Here is a 25,743-nt window from a genome sequence, read left to right as displayed (position 1 = left end):
CTCTTAATTCGGACTGGCGCTTTGATACAGCTTGACTCTGGTTTCAAGGCTGTGGTGGAGCTGTAATCTCTCATTAGCACCGACCCGAGCAGCGGCACCAAAGCTTTCCAGGCTCCCTTCGAGAGGAGCACCTCAAATCAAAGGGACATAGCCCACCACCCACACCAGCACTGGGTCGTTTCCTGGCTCAGTGGCTCTGGGTTCCCTCGCTTACATTTTTCCCCCCTTTCTCCTGTTTACCTGGCTGCTCCCGCCCCTGGGCTGTGAGCCGTAAGCTGAGGGTCCCTGTGGGTTGGCAGCTTTCCCCACTGCTGTGTCCCCTTGGCAGGTGCCCTCCTCCTTTCTCTTTGATGGAAAAGCGAGCACCGTTCGTATGACTGCCCAGTTAGTGCTCCAAAGCAAAGTCTGGAGCTTGGGATGCTGCTGTTAAAAGGTATGGGGCAAAGACGGGGAGATATGAAAATATTCTCTACTCAACAACTTGCTCTCTCTGACTGGCAGTGGAAAGAAGAGCCATCTAGCACATTGTCTCGGCTTCATATAGATAACATATTTATTGAAAATCTGCTTCACCAACAACGGTGAAATCATGACCAAAAATTACAAAACATCATGGTAGTTGGCTTTATAAAAATAAACTGCAGGAGTATGCCTCACTGATTTGTACTGGTTTCTCTCGCCCCCTCCCTCCTTTAATGGTGCACGTTATACTCTTCAGAATAATACCGTTCTAGAAAATTGCATTCTGTCCAAAAAAATGCACTTGTTTTGCCTTAGCAGAGGTCCTTAAAGTGACTTTCCCCCCCGCCCTCCCCAACAATAAATATAGAAAATAGCCTCTAAACAAATAAATTTTAGTTTGGTCAGCTTAAAAAAAAAGGTCCATTTTCCCCCTCTTGGGATCTGTAGTGACTTAAGCAGCCATTTAAACAGTATTCAAGTCTTTGGTGGCTCTGGCTGCTTAAAGCTGCAGTTTTCTGTACAGACGATCAACCGAGGTCCTTTTTTTGTTTTCTCTACAGAAACCAAAGACTATGAGATGATGTCAGGTGTGGATCACCAGTACGATCAGTGCCGCATTCGCCACACGTTCACTGGGAGCGATCGATCGCCCAGGAAAGCAACTGGTAAAAGGAGGTGATCTTTGGCAACTGAGAGCTTTCACACAGAAGGCGTCTTTGGTGGATGAACCTGTTGCATAAGCTGCGGTCGTTTCACTCGTGGTTTGCGTCTCTTTGGCCTGCTCTTCGCTTTGTTGATCTGCACCACGAAGAACGCCAGAACCACCATGGCACCAAGAAAAGCAAAGACCGGAATAGTCTGTCCTACGTCCTGGTTGTAGCGGCCAGGCATTATACCTGCAAAGACAAAGAGGTTTGGAGCGACTAACGACCGTGTAAGCAACCATGTCTTTGCAGTGTTAACGCTATCTACCAAAAGGATCCGATGGTAACTCCTGTTCAAAGACGAAACAGCTATTAACCAGATTACATTTCAGACGGGAAGATTAACAACTGCAGACCGATCAGCGAAAATAAGACAGGATGCTAACGTTACAGAAAAGCACCAGCATTTCCACCTTGACCTATTTGGGCACATGAACGTACAACCCCGACTTCCCCTGCAACAACAATCTTCTGTTCTGCATTAGAAGAGAGGTGCAAATGCTCGACCATCATTTCACCACTAAGTAATTTCTATAAATCGCATCAAATCCTGATGCCGCAAGGAAGTGATTTTGGGCTTGCTCCAGAGACCGCGTGTGCACACGGTGAGGATGAGCTGTAGAGCCAAACTCTTCCTTTTTATAGGCATCTTCTGGTCTAGCAGCTCAGCCTGGGAAAAGGGCATGCATGAAGCTTCCCAACTACCTGCAGCGTCCAGCTTGTACAGGAGGGCAGCCGGCCATGAGACTGAAAGCTGTTTCAAGCGCTCTACATCACCTGTTAGTGTAACACCTTGCCCAAAGCACCATTCAGACAAAAGTCTTCTGGACTCTGCTTTTGTGCACTCACACAAAGAATTTTAACTAACAGGAGGTACCTACCCACAGCTCCCAAGGACAAGAACTGCTGCTGACCTCCATCAGTCTGAACAGCACCAAACAAACCTCAACTACCCAAAAAACACCTCCCAAAATCTTCCTCCCAGTATGTCACACACGCTTTCTCCTGAATAAACTATTCATATGCAAAAATATTTCTCTCAGGCTTCACCAGTCAGCCTTTCACAACACAGCCATACTATTATTTGCATGTTTTTCACAACTGGAAATAAACACGTGGCCTCTCTTCTGGTTGCGCCGTGTTTGCTTTTTTTCAAAGCTTATATAAAAAGGAAAGCAAACCAGCAACTTTCAAAGTTTTCAGTATTTACCTCCAGGAATGTCCCATGCTCCACTTTCTCCAGGGGACAATGGTCTCACTTGGGGTCGGTTCTGTCGAAAACTGGGCAGAGCCACTTTATCAAGGTCAATGGACAGTAACTTCTGATGTTTCCAAAGGTTACTAGAAGAAATTTAAAGACAGAGGTGTCTGCCACTTACTTCAGCAGTGCAAGGAATTTTGTAGAAACACAGAGAAACTGACAGCTGGAACCTGCAAACAACTCGCTGGCTGAGATGATAACCTGATCCACTCTCCACGTTCTGCAGTTTGCAGGCCTCCAAAGTTAAATTCAGGTGCCACAGGGACACACTTAGATCAGCAACTATTTACTAACAACTCACTCTCTTGCACACAGGCTACCAAAATTTACCATCAGCAGCTCAGCAGACAAGCAGGGGCTATACGCCGGTGCGTTTTCCTTCGAGTGACTGACAAATGATACAACAGAAGGCAGTTAGGCGAGCTGTCCAAGAAGCTGCTTCAGAAAACCTTTTCAAAAGGCACGGAGCGACAACAGATTTAACCAAGACCATTCTAAGTTGGGATCACTCAGTCACAACAGTGAACTGACTTGTGGAGCTGTTTTTAAAATCCCCCCAGTTACATAGTGCAGCTATAAGGTGAGTCAGAATTATTCACTGAAGAGGCATTAATCATTATTTCCTCTTTACAATCTGGTATTTCTCTCGGAAAGGCATTCCAGCTGTCCCTTTCACAAGCAGATGGAACAAATAATTTGTCAGCCAAACTCAAAAGCAAGGCTTCTTGTATAACTATAAGAAAAGATGAATACTAACCTGGGGGCAGTTTCATTCAAAGGCTGTGGTTTGGCCCAGGACAGGTGAGGACAAGCAGGAAGGGACCGGGGTTTAGGGTCTCCCAAGTGAGCCTCGAGCACCTTTGAGTACCGATGCAAATGGTTACCTGTAACTCGCAGAACAGACAGACTGGGTTACCAGAAGCTCTTTACAGTAACGACGACTCGTAGCTAAATCTTGGTTAGAATTACCAAGGGGTACCTTCCTTACAAAACAGTAAGGCTGTGCACCTACAATAGTAGGTCATCCAGGTTTTGCTGGAGCACGTGAGACAAGACTGAATGGTTCATACGTGCTCTGCTGCTAGTAACTAAAATGCTCCCTTAGCAGAACTAGGTATCTGAAAATTCCTACTCTATAAACAGAACATTTTCCTTAGTTGAATCACAACTACACTGTGATAAATCCCTACAAGTAACTGCTCCCTTCTAGTAAAACAACAGAACATTGTAGAGCTCACACCAAATGAACCTTACCGGGGTAGAACTCAAGCGGTCTGCCTGGGCCTTCCCAAATTCTACCCTGACGCTTCCTCAGTTGTGGGCTCTGCTTAGTAATCAAGTCTCTCACCTTCCATCCGCTCGGGGAGAGAGTAGCCTGCTCCTGACGGCGGTCGCTGTCTGTTTTCGGAATGGCTGAGACTTGGCGGCGTCACCCCATAGGAAGTGTACTGCAGGAGGGAATCCAGGAGCCAAAAGCAATCTGTGGATTTCACAGTCCCAAGCCCCAAAACAAGATACGCATTATGCCACATCTGAAATGGCTTATCTATCAGTTAAGAAGGCTGTAACGACATTTCTAAGTACAACCGTTTTTTCTGACTCTTTTTTTTTTCTCCTTCTGAAGTTCTAGGCTCAATCTCAAGAAGATGCAACTTTCAACACACACCCCATCCTCCCACCTCCCATATACAAATGCAAAAATAATCTGTTCAGTCTTAACCTATCTTCTCTTGTGTACCAAATCAGGCTCTTTGGGGAGCAGGACATAAAAAAACAGGTCTCAGATATAAGAATTCCAGGTTGTGCAAGGCCACCCAAGTCCCTGCAAAAATTATAAGGTTTTTCTGTGTGGAAACACAGGAAGCTCAGAGCTTCTGACATCATTTTTACGAGGGAAATGGAGAATCAATTACATTTTTGAAAGGACAAAATAAACATCTTGAAAAGGAAAGTAAGAACAAAGTAGTATCTTCAGTGGAAAGTTACAACTCATTCACTTTCCCAAGCTTAACAAAATAACAAACAAACAAACAAAGGAGAAAGGTTCTGGCCACATCCCAGTTAAAGCAAAAGCAGCACCTCCAGCAGCTGTGATACAGACCAGGCTGGGAATCAAAGCCACAATATATTCGATCGTGGCTTTCCTTTGCACTTTAGCAGCACATGGACCCTCATTTTGATTCTCTCCTGAATTACTATTAATCCAGAGCCAGCCCTAACAAACAAGCACTCCAGCTAGTTCACATCAAGTCTTTAAAACTTCCCTTTGCAGGAGTAGGACAATGCCTTATCTGCTATTTCCACTACACAGCAAACTATTTTTCTCAGAACTTCTCCCCGCAGGAACAGTTGGCTGGGAATTGGAATTAATCTTCATAATCCTGGTGTCCCTTAAATCCTCACCTTTGATTTTTAAAGAGGTCAATCAGATTTTAAGGATTTATAGTCACAAATGTTAGGAATTTACCTCAGTTAAGGCCACCGATGTCTCTGCAGGAGACATAGCTCCTAGTGCACAACTTAAAAGCTAATTTTAAAGGATTTCTTTAGAGCCTTCCACGTTTTCTTGCTTCACAGGTCACACCGAATTTAACAGCATTAGGGAGGTAACAAAGTGTCATTTTCTATTACTTAATTTAAAGCTAGGTATCCTCTTTCATGCTACATGCTTTCAATAACCTACAGCAAGCACATAAGGCACCGCTATGCTGGTGTTATGGCAACTCACTGGAAGCCACTCAAAGGCAGACAAGTAGAAACTGGAGAACTTTCAAAGAAAAAGAAAATGTTTGGAGAAAAAGAAATGAGCTACAGATGGTGAGCTCCCTTAGGCAGTAAGTGCCTTTAAACTTTAATAAACTAGGCAAGGGATGGATTGCATAACCCAGTATTTTAAGATGCTGGTGACAAAAGCTTAAAAAATTATAAATGTACTTTTCACCACAAAAAGAAAATTCAGCTTGAAACCACATTCAGTGGAAATGCAGAAAGAGATCTCACATAATTGGATTATCTTTGGCTTCTTGAGCCACAGATTTACCACCTTGTGCTTTACATGTTATGAGAAATCCAATCAATCTCTGAAAAATTTTAAAAGTGCTAGAGAGAATGGCTTCTCTGGGAGTCAAACAAACTGCATGCACTTGCTACCTAGAGTTGCAAACAAACATTTTGAAAACTCAAATAGAAATTTCTACTTTCTGACATAATTACACCAGCTGGTTTCTGTCAATAGCAATGCACAACTGAAATGTTGAACGTTACCCTATATCCTCCCAGGAAACACTGCAAAGGGCACAAGGCAAACATTGCAAAGGGAATAATGCAAGCTGATGAGCAAACTCAAAAGATAAAATCCACTGCCCTAAATAAACATTCTGAAAATGCAACTGGGGAAAAAGTGAAGGGATCCCCTAATAGCCTCTTCACAGCTTCAAACCAAGCATGCATAACGGTTGGCAGAAGTGAGATTAATCCCCCGTTAGGAATATTCAGAGAACTCCTAGAAAACAGCTGCTTCTGATGAGAGCTGTAAAAACCCCATAGGACAGTTGTCAGCTTAAGACAGTAACTCTTCCCGTGTGTCAAAGCTTACGCACCTTTCTGTCGATGGCTGTCATCCAAACAATTGGAGTCGCCATACAAAACAATTCTGCCACTGCCTTCTGAAGGAACTTGGTAAAGTCCCAAAATAGGGACATTTTCAATTACAGCAGTCTCCTGTTTTAAAACTTCAAGACCTAAAGCAAAGCATAAATAAATCTCATAGCCTGCAAAGCATCAACATCAATCTACCCGTAAGGTAACACAGCCCACATTGCAAACTTACCAATGCAGTTACGCCACTCTTCATGTTACACATTTACGCAAATGTTTTCAAAAACCCCATGATGTTATGATAAAAATGAAAGTGCTCCAAGACCCTGATTCTGAAGTTTCCTACTGATACTAATGTTTGTCTTACTTTGGTGGAGAAGCAGAAAAAGACCTCACAACCTGGATTATCTTCAATATGCTCAAACGTAAAATTCTAATATCTTCAGCTACAGGTTTAAAACCAAAGTGTTCTGCCTTACAAATTGCTTTGTTTTAGTCCTTCTGCAGAATTCTATGGGATATAGTAACTTAAAAATCAGCCATCACAACGCACACTGCTCTTCGCCAACTTACTTTGCTGCCATGCCTACCTATTCCTAAAATAAAACTGACTGGAACTAACAAAGGAGAACAGAGACATTCCATCAAATACAACATCTGTGTCTCTGTAAGCAGCAGCCACAAGACAAAGGCTTTGATTTAACTCATTTAAAGCACGCATTCAGGGGAAGCTCATTTTAAAGACTGCTGGGCTTGCATCTCTCTGCAGCTCTGCAGTCAGTTGCTAGTTACCTCTGTGCTTTGATTGTTCAGATTTCAATTCAGGAACAAAGAAAAGTATTGTTTAGTAAGGACAGCCAAGCCAAGGAAAAAAAAAAAAAGCTGCACAAACCAAAACCCTCAAGAAACTCACATGAGGTTTTCCTAGCTTCCTCCTCTGCTTTAAACTCTGGCAAATTTTACTCCCTCCTTACCCCAACTGCTCTTTGAACTGGCAGGCACAGCCACTTTTCAGTACATCCAGCCCTGCCATGGTTCAGAGATCTACTCAGCCTTTTCTGAAACACTTGCACCAATATTGTAAGAGCAGCTTCTGAAGGAGTATCATTTAAAAGCCTGCCTCCAAAAGCATTGCAAGTATGCTACTAATAAACCAGCAACCTAAGACACATTTGCGAGATATTTACAATTGTAACTGAGATAATCAATGAATAGAAAATACGAAAAAAGCACAGGAACCTTCCCAGTGCAGCAAAACCCAGAGGGCACCTGGCTATAAACCTGCCACCTGTACCTTACAAATCCCTCCGATCATTTTATCTCAGGAGGGAAAACACCCCAGTTCATGAAGGAACTAAAATGAAGTCTGCAGAAAGCTGGTTTTAGGTTAAAGGCTTCCCGCCTCAAACACCCATTTCAAAAAACAAAGTAAGACAAACTTCAAATTCAGTATTTAATCTCCTTTTCTTTAGACACTGTCTTTAGATAGCAGAAGCAAAACACACAGCTCTTTTGCTTTGTGGTTGCAATGAAACGGATTCAACAGAGAAGGCAGGTCTAGAAGGCTACTCGTCAAATTCATACTCTCTCTCCCCACAGACGTGTTTACATACAGCAAACATCATAAAAGACTGCATATATACACTTGCGTATCATTGTACTATATAAAAATTGCATACAGAGTCATATTGCAGCTGTCTGTTAGGTATCCAACTACATGTTCTACGCAAAATGGAAAAAAACCTACTCTGTCGACGTGTTTTTCACTCCATTGTTTTTACACCTTTAGACTTTCTAACTTTGCTTGTGCACCAACTCCAAAGTTCTACTTAAAGCACAGAAAAAAGATAAGGAAGTGCATACCTTGATCCTTAAAAGTCTGTGCAATGACAATGCCATCTTCTGGAAACTTTGCAATACTGCATCCTGATGCATAATTCACTGAAAGACATCACAAAATTGCAGTTTAAAGACTGAAAATGACACTGCCTCCCTTCTCACCACACTCAGCGAGCTGTTAAAACAAGAACTGAAAGAAAATATGCCCAAGAACACCGCTCTGAATTTGTGTATTTTGACCAATATGTGCATTCACAGAGAAGGTATTTCTAAGCACAGCTTTTGCAGGTTCGTCATTACATACAGCTTTCAAATCTTTCTGTTTAGGAGACAGACATCTTTTTTTTTAAATGAAAAGCTTAATCAAATGTCATGAGAAACGTAGTAGTTCACACTAACAGTCATTGTTTATACTACAGAGAATCTGTCTCCTTCAATCAACACTGGTGAGCACAGAGAGACCTCAGCACTGGTACCTTCTCTTTTCACACACACTTTCTGAATGAACCATTCAGAAGACAGATTTGGAAACAAAGCCTGAAAACATCAAGTGACTTGGTCAGATAAAAAGAAAGACTGGCTAGACCTAGAAAGACTGAAAACAGTAAGGTCACAGAGTTGTGGCCTAACCACAAAATCCGAACTGGGAACCAATCAAACATATTCATGTCAGGGGGAACAATTCAAAAGATTATAAGAACAGGAATTTATGAAACATCTCAGGATGTTGCGATGCATGCCTGAATTGGTGTATATCAAGGAAAAAGTCCCTATCAATTTTCTTCCTCCAAAATGTCAAATTTCCATGTAATTGACAAAATTAAAACCAAAGGCTTCACCTTAGCAAGTAACATTTACAGTCCAGAGAAACACAGACACGCCCCAACAAGACTCTTCCAAGTATCAGCACCTGGAACGCAAGCCTAAACTGAGGACATTCATGACCTGGTCTGAAAATTTTTCATACACTTTTACAAAGGAAGTAAGCATGCTTATTGAGACTCTTTTCACTGAACCTGAGTGTTCCCTTGACTCTCACTCAAGCTCATTCTCACACAAAACTATTTTCCAAACAACACACTGTAGCCTGCACAGGCAACAGCCTCCAGTACTCACTTTCATGGTTTGCCATGGTAAAGTCGCCTTCATACAGCCCATCGCTGAAGGCCATATTCCAGACAGAAAGCAGATCATTGAGAGCTGGTATATTAGCACCTCCAGTATCAGGCATCCACCACTGTCTGTAAAAAATATTTTTTTATTACTTTAGTTTATTACTATACAGAATACAATCCTAGAGTTTGTAGAATGAGAACCTTTGTACATGCAGACTTTTTTAAAGTCACTTAAATAATGAACTACATCTCAAAGCCTTATTTAACTCCAGGGGCATGTGAGCAGCTGTCTCTCTTTGACACCAATGCTTTTGAACAAAAGCTAAGGAATACTAATGCAAAGTTCTCGGTCCATTTCAGTTCCATGGAAAACTTCAGTTTGCCAGAAAGAAATTCAGTCTTATGCTCTTCATCTGGCTAAGATGAGGCAAAAACAATGGTCATTGTCATTTGCTTCTCATTTTTCTAATGAAGCAAAATGTTACTTGCTCACGAACCGCAGAACAGGTCTTTCTAGCTCAACAGTAACACAAACCAGGATGACAACTAGAGTAATTATGAGGGTCTCCACCACCATTGCTGGTATTACCTTATTTTCTCTTTATACGATACACTAGAATTACTTCAATGATAAGTGCACAACCGGGCAATTCTGTTTGCAACCCACATTTTCTTTCTATTCTGCTCCCCAAAAGTGAAAACTTATCCATTTTCCTTTGTTTGTCAGTCTCCCATTTCTTACTTCTTTTCATTGTAAATGTTTTTCTGGGCTTTAAAAGAAGATTACATTACGAAGGGGGCCTTTGCAATCATCACAAAATAGGTAGCTATTCCCTGTAAGCTGTAGCTCAACATCAATTTTGCTCTTCAGGTAGTACCTTCCCACAGGCAGTAAGCAAACACTAAAGTACAGCCTATCCCAGTTGGGATTTTTAGGGCAATATGTGCATAAACTGTCAATTCTATGGCATTTTATTTCCCAAAGAACTTGACACACATTGGTACCTTGTGTTTTCATCATAAAATTTGACTTTTCTCATCACAGACGTGTTGTACCAGTCACTAAACACTATAAGTGAAAGTCCATTATCAACATCCCTCCTCAACTTGGTTATCTCTTCGGGAAAATATTCTTCCTCACTGTCCACCATCAGTAAAGTCCCTGTGTGTAAAAGCAAAAACAAAAGTTCACAACAAATAGTTACAGGCTATTCACTGTAATGTTATCGCTACCCACGCAACCCACGCAAAAGTCAACACAAGCACACATTTTGTACAACATCTGGTCCATGTGCCCTGCTCTGGCAGCTCATCTAAAGAAGTAACATTTAAGAATGGGAAACATAAGACAATTCACTTCACAAATGTATCCAAAAATTATTCTGGCAGCATAATGTGCTTTTTAAGGGTGTCAGTTACGACTCGTGCTTGTATGGTCTCATGAACTGAATGCCTGCATATATCAGGTGTCACTCAAACGCTCCATAAACCAAGCCAAGCTGTGTCAGAAGAGGACAATCAGGAGATTCACCTGGTCCAATTTTAAAAGGTACTCTGCTCACTACTGCAGATTTGCAGCCAGGTAGACAACAATTACTCCGAAACTTGGTTTGATTCAGACCTTGAAAACTACAGCTGCATTTCAACAGATCCAACTAAAGTGTCGTGCCACTTTCACATAACCCTCTCTCACTCCTGTGCACAAGCAAGCACAACCTTCCCTGTGTCACTGAAAAATACGACCAGAAAAATATAGTTCTATTTTCCGAAAAGATGTCAATGCTTTCAGAGTGTTCCTGAATAATAAACCACTTTGCTTCTTCAATTTCTGATTGTCCAGAGAGATGGTGGAACTTTCACCCCCAGAAATTACACAAATTTCAACAGGATGATACCCTGAGGAACCTGCTCAACCACTGACACCGGCCCCGTCTCTCATGGTCCCTTGCAACCAGGCCAATTCTATGAGTCCCAGCAGTTTGCGTTTGGAAGGCCTTGTGATAAAGCTCCTGTAGAAACCATGTTAATGACTCCGACAATGGGACAGAGCGTACCATCACCAAGTTTGCAGACAACACAAACTAGGGAAAAGTGGCAGCTGGACCACAGATCACTGCATTCCCCACCCCTCACTTCTTCCCATTGAGGAAATTCTGGAAGCCCAACAAGCTACTAATCAAATGAGGTACAATGTAAGACTGGGCTCATACCATCACTAACGCGGCTGCTGCACAGGGAACACCTGAGGAATACCAGAAGAGATGAAAAATCAACTGTACCAAATCCTCTTCCCACTTAGTGCAGTACACATCCTAAACTACTTCTTTGGGATACTGGATAGGAGAAAACTGGTTCAGGTTTTCCATTCATTTCTCCAACCAAATGACAGTCAACCAGAAGAGAGACAAGTTCCCTAACGCTGCTCCCTATCAGCTATAAAACCAGCGGTCTCAGAACATAAACTGCTTTGTCACTTTTTTAAGGGCTACTGTTTCTGTATCCAGTTGCACATCCACTGAACTCAAAAAGCCATGGACTGCTATTTACTGAAGAATCAAGATAGACCAAAGTTCACCACTGACAACACTTCCATAACTAGAAAACTGTCAGGAGAATGCACCCTGACTTTACAGGCCACTGAAGAACACCACAGTCCACAAGAGAAGAGGATTTTGTTGGAGTATGTCATGGTCAGAGAGGCACACTGGAGCAGAAAAGAGCACAGACAGCTCGGTTTGTTTCCTCCCCGGCAAATCTACCAAATCTCCTTCCTGATAAACACAGAAGAAATAAGCTACATACTGCTTTGCTATAACATATGTCCAGATGGAATACTTTCCCCACTCTTTTATCTATCCACAAAGATCAGTGTTTTAAAATGCCACTGCTGAGGAAAAAAAAGAAACAGAATGGACACTTTTGATTTTAGCCTGCTATTCACGTCATGCTTCATCCTGACTGTGCCAAAATCTTTTGGCAAATACAGTTCTGCCTTTGTGGGATGGAATACAGTGGGGCTTCCAACCCACTCAGAGGTGGGCCTTCCCTTTCATCTTTTTTCACAATAAGAATATAAAACAGCACTAATTCTACTAGCTCCCAAGCAAGCTTCTGCAGTGACACTTCACACCGCTAAATATGAGCATATAAATAATAAACACACTCACTGTTACAACATTTTTCTACTATCATGGTAATTTTTCTTTGCGCTCCCACAACGTTTTTGGTCTTCCAAAAACCAGGCCATTTTAGGAAGTAGCTCACCATATGGAGAACAAGACAATTATCTCATGCTTACCATACTGACTTGCATCAAAACATGTAAACGGGGAACCAAGAACCTCAACAAAGTACCCCATGCTCCTTAGGTGCTGGTACATGTCCCTGAAGTTTGTGTGGATATGGTCACCATTCCTTAGGAAAAGAGAAAAGTGTTGAAGACACTTAAATCTGGCATGCAGAAATCTGATTTAAATCCTCTAATTACAGATTACTTCCTAAAAGGTCAATTTTTTTCAAATCATAACCTGTAGTTTTCAAAGCATCGTTGTTTCCTCGCAAAATTCTTCACAAATTACACTGGTTCCAAGTGCTACAGAGAAGAGTTATACACTTAAAGCTAGAGACTGAGCCTATTCCTTACAAAACACAATTCTACATGTTTGCATCCCACCACAGAGAAACACTGATGCTCTCCACAGGACTTCCTCCTTGCAAAAAAGCCGCATTTTTAACTACTAACTGGAAGAAGCACAGAAGACCACTTGTAAATAACTGCTGAATAACTGTTTCTGTCCATTTGCCATATTTGCATGCTCCAAGTAGCTTTCCAAAAGCCTATGTCTTGGTCACCAACTCAAACAATTCTGACTTATACATTGCTAAGCAGTTCTTCCTATGGATGGTTTCCTTCTCCATCTATGAAAGACAGCAAGTCAGCTGAGCCTTGCCCTGCTTCAAAGAGAGTCTCCCTAAACAGACAAAGGCTTTCTTCTTTAGGATTCAGTCTTTCAAATTTCTCAAAGTTTTTTGATAAGCGAATGCTCAAGCAGCTAACAAAGTGCCCCCCTTAACTTCCTGGGTGAAATTAGGGCAGAAAAGAAAAATGCTACACTTTGAAAGCCAAACAAAAATCTCAGTGTCTTAAATGTGCATTTTAAAAGGTTTTCATTTCATGGGAATAAAACTATAGTGCCGAAAAAAAATCCTGCACCAAAAGCATGCAGAGTCCAACTGCTTTTCATGGATTTTTTAGAAAAGATAATTCCCTGCCACAGTGAAAAAGGCCAGAGCATTCTGGCATTCAGTAAAGTTATCCCATATTGTTAACATACAATCAAGAAATACTGATTTAATAGAACTTGAGATAAATACCAATCTAACGGATCATTCTTCATCCTCAAGTTATCCCTGGGGAAGTATCCTGGTGGATAACGGAGATTATGATATTGATCCCAAAGGACTCGCTTACTACGAGGTGGAGTAGGAATAATCTTCACTTTTATTGGAAGCTTCACCGTTGAAGTCTGCTCTGCACCATTCTTAGACTGAAGGAAAGAACAAACTACAGTGAAATCCTTTTTCCCCACAGAACATTCATCAGTTAACTAACTTAAGCTTCAAATGATGGGATCAGAGTAACCCCTTAAAAAGAAGGTATTTGTATATAGAGAAGCAGTTTTCATAATTATTAATAGTGAAAAAAACAAGATGTACAGAACTTACTTCATTTTCTGCAGGGGATGATACTGTGATCATAACATGACCTTGAGCAATGCCTTCCCAAGATGCTGCTTTCTTTGCTACAGAGATGGAAATAGCTAAGTATCCAGACCAAGGCCACAACACAGGGGAATAGGAAAAAGCCACTTCGATATTATCCCCATTTTGCGGGAGATAGGGTTGCCAGTCTGGCTGTGAAATGGAGAATACAGAACATTGGCAAAACAGTATCTGCAGTCACTAATTTTTGCACACATAGCCCTCTTCCTCTGCACAAAGAAGTAACAAATCTTAGTTTTTCTGAAGATTATGTCCAATTTTTAAATGGGATAGGTGTCTTATTTAACTTGCATCAATTTCCAAATCTATTCAGCATTTAAACTTACTTAAAGTTTAATTAAAAAAAAAAAATTAAAAACCTCCCTAGTCAAAACAACATGCTCAACATCACTGTTGTAGAATAGGTTTTGCAGCAGACCTTGGTAAGTCAATACATTGAGGTCATTCTGACCCAAGGAAGAGGCATGATTTATAATGTCAGGATCATTTACTGAGATTGCTTATGCTCCAGATCAAAAAAAAAAAAAAAAAAAGAAAAAAAAAAAAAGAAAATAAAGAAGAAGGTCTATCCAAAAGTTTTAAAACGCTATCAGAGAATACAAAGAAATCTCCAAGAACCTGTCAATCCAAACTGGTTTTACAAAGATAAAACACTACACACCCCTGAAACCAATGCAGTGCTTGAAAACTTGTAGACAGCTCATGCTGACAAATCTTACTAATCTGGGTGCGTCCTTTGAAATCAAACATTTTGCATCTCTTGCTCTTAGCAGTAAGAAATCTGATTCGTTCCATTAAATTCATAGCTAAACATTCTTTTCTGGGAAGCCTTTAGCAACATTAATAGTCAAGACTTGGAACAATGTTAAGTCTTACCTTGTCTACAATTCTCCCAGTGACTCCCATACCATTAAGGATAGTAACATTAACAATGGTTGGCATCCCTCCATAGTATATGGGCTGAGAACAATAGGGCCACATGTAGGGACACTCTGTCAAGTCAATATAGCTTGGACTCAAACTACAGTAGGATGGAGAAGATAAATTTTAAAAAATAAATCAATAAACAGAAGAAGAACACACCATTATACATAACTATGAAAAAATTACAGATAAAACCTGCCAGTCACAGCTACTCTGTCAAGCTCTTACCTCACTTTCCAAATCTGCCCAAAAATCTTCTTCCCTTCTCCTCTAGTCTTTTTAAATTTTAAGTTTTGTGGAAAGATTTTCACACACACAAGAAAAAAACTTTTCAGAACAGTGAGAATGTTCTTATTCTCAAAAGTTAAAATTCAAGTACTTTTCCATTGTATTTTATGTTACATTATTCATAACATTTGAGACTAAGAGAGAAAGTAAATTTAGCTCTCATAGACATTTCATCCCCTACACTGCTGTAACTTATGCAGAAAATACTTTGACTTTTCATCTATTCTCTTGTCAAAATTCATGCATCAGGATTACATAAGATCTGTGCAAGTTCTCTTTGTTGCATAAGCACAGATTGCTCAACTGAGTTACACACACATCACCTGCTCTCTTAAAATAAATACAGTAGGTTATAGTGTATCAGTGATTAATTAAGGATTAAAATTAACCTGGCTTGTGGTTTATAGCTGTTGAGGATCTGATAAGCTCTCAGAAGATCCAACTTGCCATGTCCTTGTTCAAACATGTTGACTCCAGGAAGTCTACGTGCTGATGCAATAAGTGCCTGCTTCATACTTGCTGGATTCACCATTTCACGCTTCTGAACTGTGCTGAAATAGGAAAAATTAGATCATGTTAGGTGGCCTTTATTCTAGTTTCTAGCTAGTCTTGTTTACCACTCTGCCTTAAAAAGTCATCTGACTTAAAGAAAATGCAATCAAAAATCAATTTGCTGTCAGTAACATCCTCCCTTCATATTTGTCTACTACTTGACTTCTCACTGGAACAGCTGAAGAAGAGTGACAACTTTCTGACATATTTCTCTTAAAAACTAACATTACATGATTTTTTTTTTCCTTACAATGTGCTCCATGACCAGCAGTCATTACAATCAAGGCAGTGTCTTTATATGCCAAATAAGATATTCTGAAAATCAAAGCCTTTGTAACTGGAAACTTGCTGGTATCTTTCACATGAGTCTTCAGGGGGCGGAAAACAGCTTTGCTGTTCAAAGACAAACGCACCATTTTATGGAAGAAATACAATGATGACTTTGAGTTTTTGGCCTAAGTGTTTCTCAAATAAAGGTCTGTCTCATCCTCATGTAGTAGCAATGACAAACACAAAGTACAGACTTGCAACTCGCACCTTTCCAAGTTCTTCGGTGTGCAACAGATTACTTATGCAACTGGATAATCACCATAAAACCCTAAATCCTATAAAATTTACAAGTACTTAGATAATTATCTACTACAGGGGCCTACTTTGAGTAGCTGCTCTTCTACAACACAACTGACAGAAGCTCAGCAATTCAAAATTATTTAAAAATGCGACCAAATTGCTTTGTAGTACTGTCCTCCCTAGCTATATTTTCAAACATGTAAGTATTACTGAAAAGAGTTCTCAAGTTTTTCCCAGAAAACTTAGAGCTAGTCAGACAAGGTAGTGTCTCAGGGAGAAGAACCCTGATTTTATCCTCCGAATTTGTTTTCCTACATGTGAACACGATTTAGTTTTATCTGGTGGGTTCCTTTTTAGGGCCTTTTATGCCCCCTGTGCAACCTTATCTTTTTAGAGACTCTTATTTAAGACTTACCTCACTAACAAAGTAACAGCACCTGCCACCACAGGAGATGCTACACTTGTCCCAGAGAGAGAGCGGCATCCACCTTTCATACCAGAACCTCTCACTCCAGAGCCGTAGGTAACAATATCAGGCTTCACTCTACCATAACCTCCAGGCAGCTCCTATGAAAGAAAATGGATGGATTATTGTCCTAACACATCATGAACACTGGTTGCTTCACTTACGCATTTAAAATAACTGCAGGTTATTCAGAAGTAAAATTATCAACTAAATTAGGCAAGGTTCAGCACCACAGAATAGCAAGCAACACCTAAAGAAAGACTCAAGCCATTCATGACAAGCTCTTAATGTTTCAACGTTAACATTACTGATTAACCTAGCATCTATGCTAAGCATGAAACCACTACATTTGCTACTTGGCAAATGAACGAGATGCAGCACCAACAGAAACATGTAATAGTTCCCTTAATCAACATCACAACACAATCTCATCCGAAATCATGTGTGCAGTACCCATCACCTCAGTTCAACAGGCAAATAAGTGCAATGTTACATATAGCATCTGGAAATCCTAGCATTTTTAAACTAAAGGAAGGACAAGAGCAAGCCTTCATTTCTGCAGGTTTAACCACACAGGCGAGTCCTCACCGAAAATCAAAAGGCACTGGACATTTTACAACAATGTCAACAGTGGTCTAGATTAATGATGAGAAAACATGCAAAGAACATTAAGCTTCTTGCTTAAAGACTTAGAATCTCTATTCTGACCCCTGATGAAATATTTTATCACTGGTTACTCCACACATACCATCTGCATGGGACTATCCCTTCAAAAAAGGCTGCCTTTCCAAGACCCTTATTTTGGCTGCAAACGAGCCTGGCCATAGTCTAGGTCCCTTACCCAAGTGGTCATTCCCCTAGAAGAAAAGCGAGCTATATTATCTTCAAAGTCAATGCCACCTACTCCAATCACATCCATCTGGTCAGCAGGGTTATTGAGAGTCCTAGAACAAGTTGGGAGATAGGAAAACAAAAAAAAAAAAACCAAAAGCAAGATACAGTCATAAGTTTATCATGGGCATGCTGCCACCAGGTTTTTGTCAGATACTCTTTTTAACCTCCACAGAAAAAAATTTTAGTCCTACTCCACACACTTAAACTCACCAGTGAGAGTAACTTTTCAGGCAGTTAGTAACTAACTCAGTAACTACAAAATCATGTATCTGGAAAACAAAACAAAGTCTATTTTTTGGCATTTATTTTAGAAATACACCACAAATAATTCTGGTTTGATCCCTTCTATATTCTTTAAGCCCAAGATCAGTACCCACAGACATCTGTTCACGCTAACAGGGAATGTCAGCTGGAAGCACTGCCATTCTTCTTTTACTGACCTTCCACAGTTCCAATGAAAAATATTGAGCTCAGTACTTCACAAATTGCTACTACAGCAAAGTACTTCACAAATTACTACTACAGCAAGTGACAAAGATAGCGGAAAGAGTTTAACTTGAGTCACTTTCTATAAATAGATTACAGAAAAAAGGAGGAGGGAAAACTTCCTGACCAAGCACAACTACTTCCAACAACATATAATAACAACATACTTGCTTTCCTTTGAAGTGGTCGTTGAAACTTACCCATACAAAGGGCCATCATTGCCAATAGCAGAGACCATGATGACATTGTTAGCCGTCAGTTCCCATACCTACAAAAAATTATGCTTAGAATCAGGCTCTGCCACCAAAAAAGGAGACTTTTTCTAACAAACACACACTCCATGGGGCCTGACATAAGCAAATGATTAGTCCAATCCTCCTTTCTTACTGAGACTTATAGAATACTTCTCATTGGTATATTCAGTATTGAGCTCCAAACTTTCTTAAGATTGTGTGACCAATAACCCAGCTTCACCAGCAACACTGCTATTAGTACATACTTAGGTTACACCAAAGGAAAAACTCCTGTCCATAACAAAGCAAAACGAAGTTATTCTGAATTCCTTCCAGTAATACTCTGGGAAGAGTAGCGAAGTCACTGTCAAACTAAATTTCAGTGTAGGTTATTATTTTAAAAAGGAATAATTTCTATGCCTCAAATCCCTTAATTACTCTTTACAAAGAAAGATTTTATCTTTTTTAAAAAATGTAAATTAATTCACTTAGTGCTTTTGAAGGACAGATCAACAACTCAGGGGACCATGACATTTACAAAAACAAAAACCTAATTCCTGAAACAAATATCTTATCACACAGCTGAATCAACTACTTGTCTTTTTATCTATTTGTTCTTAAACAATTTGCTACTAAATTAATGCTATCCATATCTTTACCATGAAATAAACTAACCATGCAGAGAAGTAAAAAAAAAAAAACCAAGAGTGGATTTCAGTTAAACTCTTCTACTAAGGGCCCACTTAGTTGCCTGCTTAAGAGTCACAATTCTGAGCAGTACGTATAGCATTTTGCAAAAGGGCATGCTTCCACAGCTCTCTGAATGTTTGGGGTTTGCTTGTTTTTTTCTAAATCCATTCCTTAAATACATTCCTAAAAGCCTGTACACTGTACAGAATTTCTCTTACGCAAATGAAACTCCACAGAAATTGTAAGCAGCACTGGAACCTGTCAGCAGCTGTGGCAAACAAGTAGCCCTGCAAGTCCAGCATTTGTGTGAGGGATACAAAACACCACAACCACCTTATTTCCTCGTACTAACCTTGTCAACAAACGGATGATCCATGAAGTCTGGCCCACCAATACTTAGATTCAATACATCTATCTTCTTTAAAATTGCATAATTAAAGGCATCCAGAAACCAAGATGTATATGAGACCTATGTAAGACACAGTGGGAAAAAAAGCTACTGTCGTGATTCCACCACAATAGAAGAGAAACGACACCAAAATAAAGCACAAAAGTGACAGTGGTCTCCTAGTATTTCTAGTGCTCAGCACATCTGAGTGACTGCTCCAACACTATACAGATCAGACTTCCACACATTATTTCTGAAAAATATACCAGGTTTGGAAAGTGTAAGACATCTTGTAGTAAGGCTCCTTTAAACAGAAAGATGCATTCTTCTCATTTATCAAATAAAGTATGTCAACATGTACAAGTACTTGCAATATTCCCAAAGGAAAAAATTAATATAGCATTAATCTGGAAGGGTAGAAATTGAAACACATCTAAAATAGATACCTGGTTATTGGTGAACACTCTAAAAATGTGCAGTTCTGCATTTGGAGCAAATCCCTGGCATTCTCTCATGCTGGCTATCACTCCTGCCACAAAAGTCCCGTGGCCTAAACCTATCACAGGGAAAAGGAAACAAAATAAGCTGTTAGAAGACAAACCATTTAATTGTCAAGGATCTGTACTGTTAAACACTGCCTATACCAAAAAATCACATCAATCAAGCAGACTTCACAACAAACCACAAACACTGGGTTCAGTCCTAGCCTTCTCGAATCACATTTTGCTACTGAGTTCAGTGGGGCCAGAATTTCCAGCACTGTGCAGCCAGACAACCAGCTGACGAAATTCTGAGTGATACGCTCCCCAGTCTACCCACTCCTGATCGCTACCAATTAAATCAAGAGCCACACAAAGCAATCCTGAGAGAAAGGTTGTTTTGGAATAATGCAAGTCACAAGGCCAATGTATTTTTATGTAAACTTAAAAAAATTTTATCCTGACTCTGAAATAACTTTAGTTTGTGAAGGATGAAAAACGAGACAAGAAAACACATTTTTTCCTTTTCTGAAAAAATAATTTAGCTTTTGCTTTATGGGACTGCCTGCATCATACTTCTGTACTCTAAATCTACCAGTCCAGCAACCATCTGGACACAGAACTAATAAAAAGCACCACCAAAAGCAGGTGCTGCAATGCAAAGAAATACTGCATATAATACAGTGCACACAACACTGAGCAAGATATGCATATACCTTGAACCCTAAAGGGATTAAATTGCCAACTGACTCACTGACTTAGACTGTATGAAGTTAATAATCTGTGAAAGCATACAGTCAGGGCAAGCTAGGGTCGATGTATGAAACAGGAATACAAACATACCCCAGAATATAAACAGTTCTTTGGAATGCTGATGGGTGTGAGCTAGCACAGTGTTTGTGGATGAAAACTATACAGATTAGAAAAAGCTTACAGGAAGCTGGCACAACTCTGATTAGTTTAGGACTGCACAGTAAAGAAGGAAAATTCTCTCTCATAAGTATGAAAATACATATGCACTGTGAAACAGCAGAAAACATAAAAAGGAATAGGAAATAAACACTTCTGTGTGGTTTGCTCTCACCTCCACCTACTCTGCATAAAGTCTTCTTAGCCTGACATTTTTCAAAACCTATGATAAAACGCCACATATGGTTCAAAGGAGGCTTACACAAAACCTACTGGGACCTTAATACTCTTCACAGAATTTGGTATGAGAACAAAGTGCTCGGGACACTGAAGATTTACACTTAAAATCGCACGATAAACAGTTTCAACAGATGTTAGCACCGCAGCAGCAACAGCAGTTTTACAACGGAAAACAAAACATGCCTGTGTCAGGAATAGTTGGACCATTGTGCATGTTAACTCACCGTCATCCAAGGTTCTCTCATTAGTCCAGTTTGTTCTCTCCTTTACATTTTTGAAATGTGGATGTTTCTCACTCAGACCAGTGTCAAACACAGCTACTCTTACACCAGCACCTGTAAAAGAAAAGCAATGCTTTTTCTGATTCAGCTTCATAGCAAACCTACTCTATCATGTTAAAGAAAACTTTTATGCTTAATGCAGCATGCAATTTACAAGCTCATTAAATTACAGATTTTAGAGAAAATTCATATTCCAATTCAAAAATTCAACCACAGATCATAAATATGACCAACTTCTCTTAAGTACACCACACACACAAACAAAAGAGCACTCTGTAAGTACAAAACGCATCTCAAAACAAAGCATTTCTCAATCTTTCCAGAACTGGCACTCAGTGAGAGATTAACACACAGGAATCAATTAGCCTTTCCTTACACTTCACTTGCTTTTTCAAATAAGGCAATTGTTCCAAGCCAACAGACAAAAGCTTACCTGTGTAACCCATCTGCCAGAGGACGTCTGCCTGCAAGGTCTGAGCCACTTGGCGTGGGATAGCTCTCAGCAAACGCCTGCTGGAGTGTCGACCCGTTGCATGCCAGAAGCCAGAACCTAAAGAAAGACTTGCTCTTCTCAAGGGACGAGATGACTGCCATTTTTGAGTCCATTTGGTTTCATTGCAGTGCAACATTGGATCAGCTACGTAGAATTAGGAGGAAGAAAATAGAAAAAAAAAAACAGTATAAGAAAAATCAGAAAAGATTAGATTTTTATGTAAATATACAGATCATATTGTTATAACAAAAGTTTTAGACAAGTGAGTATCCATTTTCTCTAATCAAAATCTTGCTTTATGTACTAGGGATATAGTGGTCCATAGTCTCAGATAACTGCTGCAAAATAAATGTTTCTATGTTGCAGATGGAATTGTTGCCACATTTTAGCAACAATTTGATAAGACCTCTATAATTTTTTCAGGTAAAAGAATAGAGTTTTGTAAATTAAAAACTGTAGGGCAATTCCCACTTCTGTAATGCTAAGCTGATGGTCTAAAATAGGGCTAAGACTTTTCCAAAAGAGATCTCATGCAATTACACAGAAAATTACTTACACTCCAAATATTTGAGCGATCGGAAGACCTTCCGTTGAGGTGTTACACGCTTGATGTTTGGATGATCTTCCAGTGTCAGTACTCCATCTTTCTGTTTCTCATTGATCTGAATAACTTCAAAATCACTAGGATAGTCACTGGCTGGGTTGTTGCGAGGTACAATCCTCCAGTTCTCAATATCACTACTTTTTAGCGCACTTGAAATAAATTTACTTCTAGCTTTAGCTGTGAAGTATCCATTAAAAGCCACAATATACTCTGGAACAAGAGCACAACTTATCAGAACTGATGTTTAAGCAGCTTACTCATACAATCACATCACAAAGGTCCAAAAATTTCTTTTTTTCTTTAATCAGTGCAAATAATCACAATTTGAGGCACTTTTTTCTCTTTTAGAAATCTGCAATTTATTTCTGCACTACATAATGCTTTTTTTTTTTTAATAAAAAAGGAAATTGGCAAAAATATGATAAAAAATTTTGAAAGGAAAGTAGAACTGTAAATATCATGGAAAGGTGAAATGATGTGGGGGGGAGCAGGGGAGAGGGAACAGACTTAGTGCTACATCCAGCAGCAGAAACTGCTTGATATGCCAATTCAATATGCTTCTTGACACGTACGATTTAAAGAATCTAGCCTCCACAGGGTACTGAGTTTTAGTGCAAATTACTGACACCAGCCACGACACGCACAAAGAATGAAGCCAGACCCAGCAGCCCAGTTCTTGATCTGCATCGGTGATCGGTGAGGGGATCTCAGCCCCAGCACACCACCACATTCACCTCAGTAAGTCTCTGGCTAACTACACACAGAAATGTCCCTGCTGACATCCTGCCTGCAAGCACCCAGGCACACACACGGCTTCACTGTGGGAACATTCCGGGTACCTGAGGCAATAAGCGGACACAGGGTCAAGGCGTCCTACTGCTATCCTCTGCCACCTCAGCAGTGATATCTGCCTCACTTTGCCTTTCATCTGCTCCCTTCACAATTATCTTTGCAATTTTTCCACGCATATATTATCACTTCCAACCTTTTTTCTTGAACAAACCCACAGAGATTTCTTGCCTGTCTCACTCCTTCAAGGCCTGTTTGCGGTTACACTTTATAAAAGAGTCTCAACCATTCCACCGGCCAGGCTGAAAACAACGGCTACTAAACACACCAAAGTGACCAGACTTGCCCACCTGAGCCTTCACGCTCCATTTTCACTTTTAACATGCCCTTTACTTCCCCCTCTCTTCCTTCTCTTCTGCTTTGTATCTTGTCCCCAGTTAAACTACAAACCTTTGATAAAATGTTTCTCTTTTTGAATACAGAGAATTTAGCAGATGATATGCTTCTACAGAAACCCTGAATGTTACAATTGCACAAATACCATAAATCGGTAACATACACTTGAACTTCACATGGATTTTTTTTTTCACTGCTTAGCTCTTTATTACCATGCTCCACGACTGTAGAAGTGAATTCCACTTTCAAAGTAAGGCGAGAACATCCAGGACATATGTGAGCCTCATGAGAGGAATTCCCTAGTCTGGTACCGAAGTGTTTTTTGCCACAGAGTAAAATAACAACCAGAACAAACCAGATGTTTGCAAACTTCATGGTCATAGAAGAAAATGGTTTCATTCCAAAAATTCCATATATTCAAATCACAATTTTCTTCTTTATAAACTAGTTCATTTTTCTTTCAGTAAACGTTGCTTTCACTGTGACAATCAACTGGATATTCTTAAAGCTGTGTCCAAAATAAGTAGAGATTTCATGGTCTTTTGAGGTGAAGCCTAAAAAACAGGCTCATTTCTTTCTACGCTTCTTCTCCATTTTGTACTAAAGGATTCGGTCACTCAGGATGTGGTAGCTGAGTCCTGTACTCCATTTCCGATGGAAAACTTAACTCCCTTGAAGAATTAACAAAGCTGTCTGCAAGCCAACCTGTAAGGCACAGCAATACAGAAAATAATTAGATTCATGTTCGTGCAACTGTATAGCCTGAAAATCACAAAAGGCAGACGCCTTTGGCAGTTAGTATTAGGAATAATAAAGAAAAAATTGTTTATATTTTCATTTAGTAATTTTTCATGAATGCTCAAGTTTCTTCCTTGCTCACACCAGAGCATGTTTGGAACACTCTGGTATTAACCTGACAACAGAACAGGCAATAATGACAACCAAACTCTACCACCCTTTGTGGAGCAAAGAGAACAAAATGAGATGCCAGTCCCATGGCAAAGAAAAAGTAAACTGCAAGATAAAACATTAACACGATAAAAAGAGCCCCTGGCCACTTAAAAAAAAAGCATGATTTTTTTTTTCCAAGCAGAAATGTAGCAAACAGCAATTCTGCTATAGTACATCATTTTACACAAGAAGAATCAGATTCAAACTCTATGCCGAGGCGTGGTAAGGACAAGAGACACTACAGAAAGCAAACTTGCTGTCCCTGTGCTTGAAAGAGGAAATCAGCATGAAAAAAAGTCTTTCCAATTTTCTTGAGGTGGAACGTGTTACCACAACATTGGGACCAGAAAAAATAAGGGCTGGGATTACAGATGTAATAATGTGAAGTTAAAGGAAATTGTTGAAAGCGTTTTGTATGTGGAAGGGAAGCTTCTATACATTGCTTCAGTGAGCACGACTGAAAACCAGGAGCCTTATTAGGGGATTCACACTATTTAGGAGAAAATGGGCTGACCTCCTAGCACAATAACAGAATGAACTGAGTCTTCATGTGACAGCTGTTACTTCATTTTTATTTAACTTTACTTAGCATTCTCAAGTATTTCCTTGTAACAGGGACAGAATGCTTCTCAATTTCAATCTGACTGACATCATGACAGATTGTGAACTGCTTGCGATTATAAAACTTCCGCTTCATCCCTAAACTAGAGACAGTTACAGTACGTCGTCTGCTGATCTTGACTGAGCTGTTTACCTTATAACTTCCTTAACTTATAACCCTATAGCAATAAAACAAACAAAAAAAATCCTACACAAACAAGCAAAATAAACATTCTTATGGCTGATAACAGATTGTATGCGAGCATGATGCTGAAATATGACAAAAAAAACCTAAGAGCAAAAGAACAGCACACTCATAACTTTACTCTGTTTAATACCCTTGTCGTGCGGAGTTGGACAGGGGCTTAAAGTCGTCAGCTTGCCCATGGGCTACAACAGCCACGCGTGGAGGTGCTCCCTGTTTTTTCCGAAGCGAGGGCACCCCAGAGCGAGCGACAGGAACCCCGCGGAGACCGCCGGCTGAGAGAGGCTCAAAGAGCACCGACGTGGAGGCTTCGGGCCACCGGACAGCCGAGGAGCCATCCCGGCCGGGGGCCGCGCCGCTGGGAGCTGCACCCCGGGGCCCGGGAGCTCGGCCCCTGACCACGGAAGAAGCCGCTGACCGCTGCTCGGCGGCGAACGAGGGGGAAGCGAGCACCGGGAACGGCGCCCGGGTGCTGCAGGCCCGGGTGCTGGCCGCTCTCACCCCCCCCAAAGCCTGACGGCACAGCGCTCCCCCCCCAGCCCGCG

At 40.4% G+C, this 25,743-nt stretch overlaps 1 protein-coding gene across 2 annotated transcripts; it reads right to left on the bottom strand.

The window, feature by feature from the left end:
* Positions 1-535: 535 nt before the first annotated feature.
* On the bottom strand, positions 536-25,627 carry MBTPS1 (membrane bound transcription factor peptidase, site 1). Of its 2 annotated transcripts, none has more exons than XM_086757869.1 (23): positions 25,332-25,627; positions 23,655-24,147; positions 22,210-22,467; positions 21,594-21,797; positions 21,104-21,214; positions 19,698-19,807; positions 19,216-19,332; positions 18,141-18,208; positions 17,402-17,504; positions 16,510-16,661; positions 15,362-15,523; positions 14,637-14,781; positions 13,704-13,892; positions 13,353-13,525; positions 12,277-12,392; positions 9,984-10,140; positions 8,980-9,104; positions 7,888-7,965; positions 6,027-6,167; positions 3,776-3,907; positions 3,185-3,311; positions 2,377-2,507; positions 536-1,358 (listed from the first exon to the last, which is right to left on the bottom strand). In XM_086757869.1, exons 2-23 carry the CDS (start codon positions 23,839-23,841, stop codon positions 1,162-1,164), a joined length of 3,183 nt encoding a protein of 1,060 aa, XP_086613995.1. In that variant the 5' UTR covers positions 23,842-24,147; positions 25,332-25,627; the 3' UTR covers positions 536-1,161. The 2 variants fall into 2 exon arrangements, with proteins under 2 accessions (XP_086613995.1, XP_086613996.1); XM_086757870.1 differs by having other exon boundaries at positions 17,402-17,417.
* Between the last annotated feature and the right edge of the window lie 116 nt (positions 25,628-25,743).

This window comes from Chlamydotis macqueenii, chromosome 13 (assembly GCF_036417535.1).
Source record: "Chlamydotis macqueenii isolate bChlMac1 chromosome 13, bChlMac1.mat, whole genome shotgun sequence".
Lineage (NCBI taxonomy): Eukaryota > Metazoa > Chordata > Aves > Otidiformes > Otididae > Chlamydotis > Chlamydotis macqueenii.
This window is presented reverse-complemented; position numbering and strand designations above follow the sequence as displayed.

What these genes read in the sequence shown, in the direction of transcription:
- MBTPS1 (XM_086757869.1), bottom strand. Translation starts at nt 23,841, where the DNA reads ATGAAACCATTTTCTTCTATGACCATGAAGTTTGCAAACATCTGGTTT. An exon ending in TTTTATGATGAAAACACAAG is followed by an intron (nt 9,105 to 9,983) that starts GTACCAATGTGT and finishes TATTTTTTACAG; the next exon opens with ACAGTGGTGGATGCCTGATA. An exon ending in TCTCCCCGAGCGGATGGAAG is followed by an intron (nt 3,312 to 3,775) that starts GTGAGAGACTTG and finishes TGCGAGTTACAG; the next exon opens with GTAACCATTTGCATCGGTAC.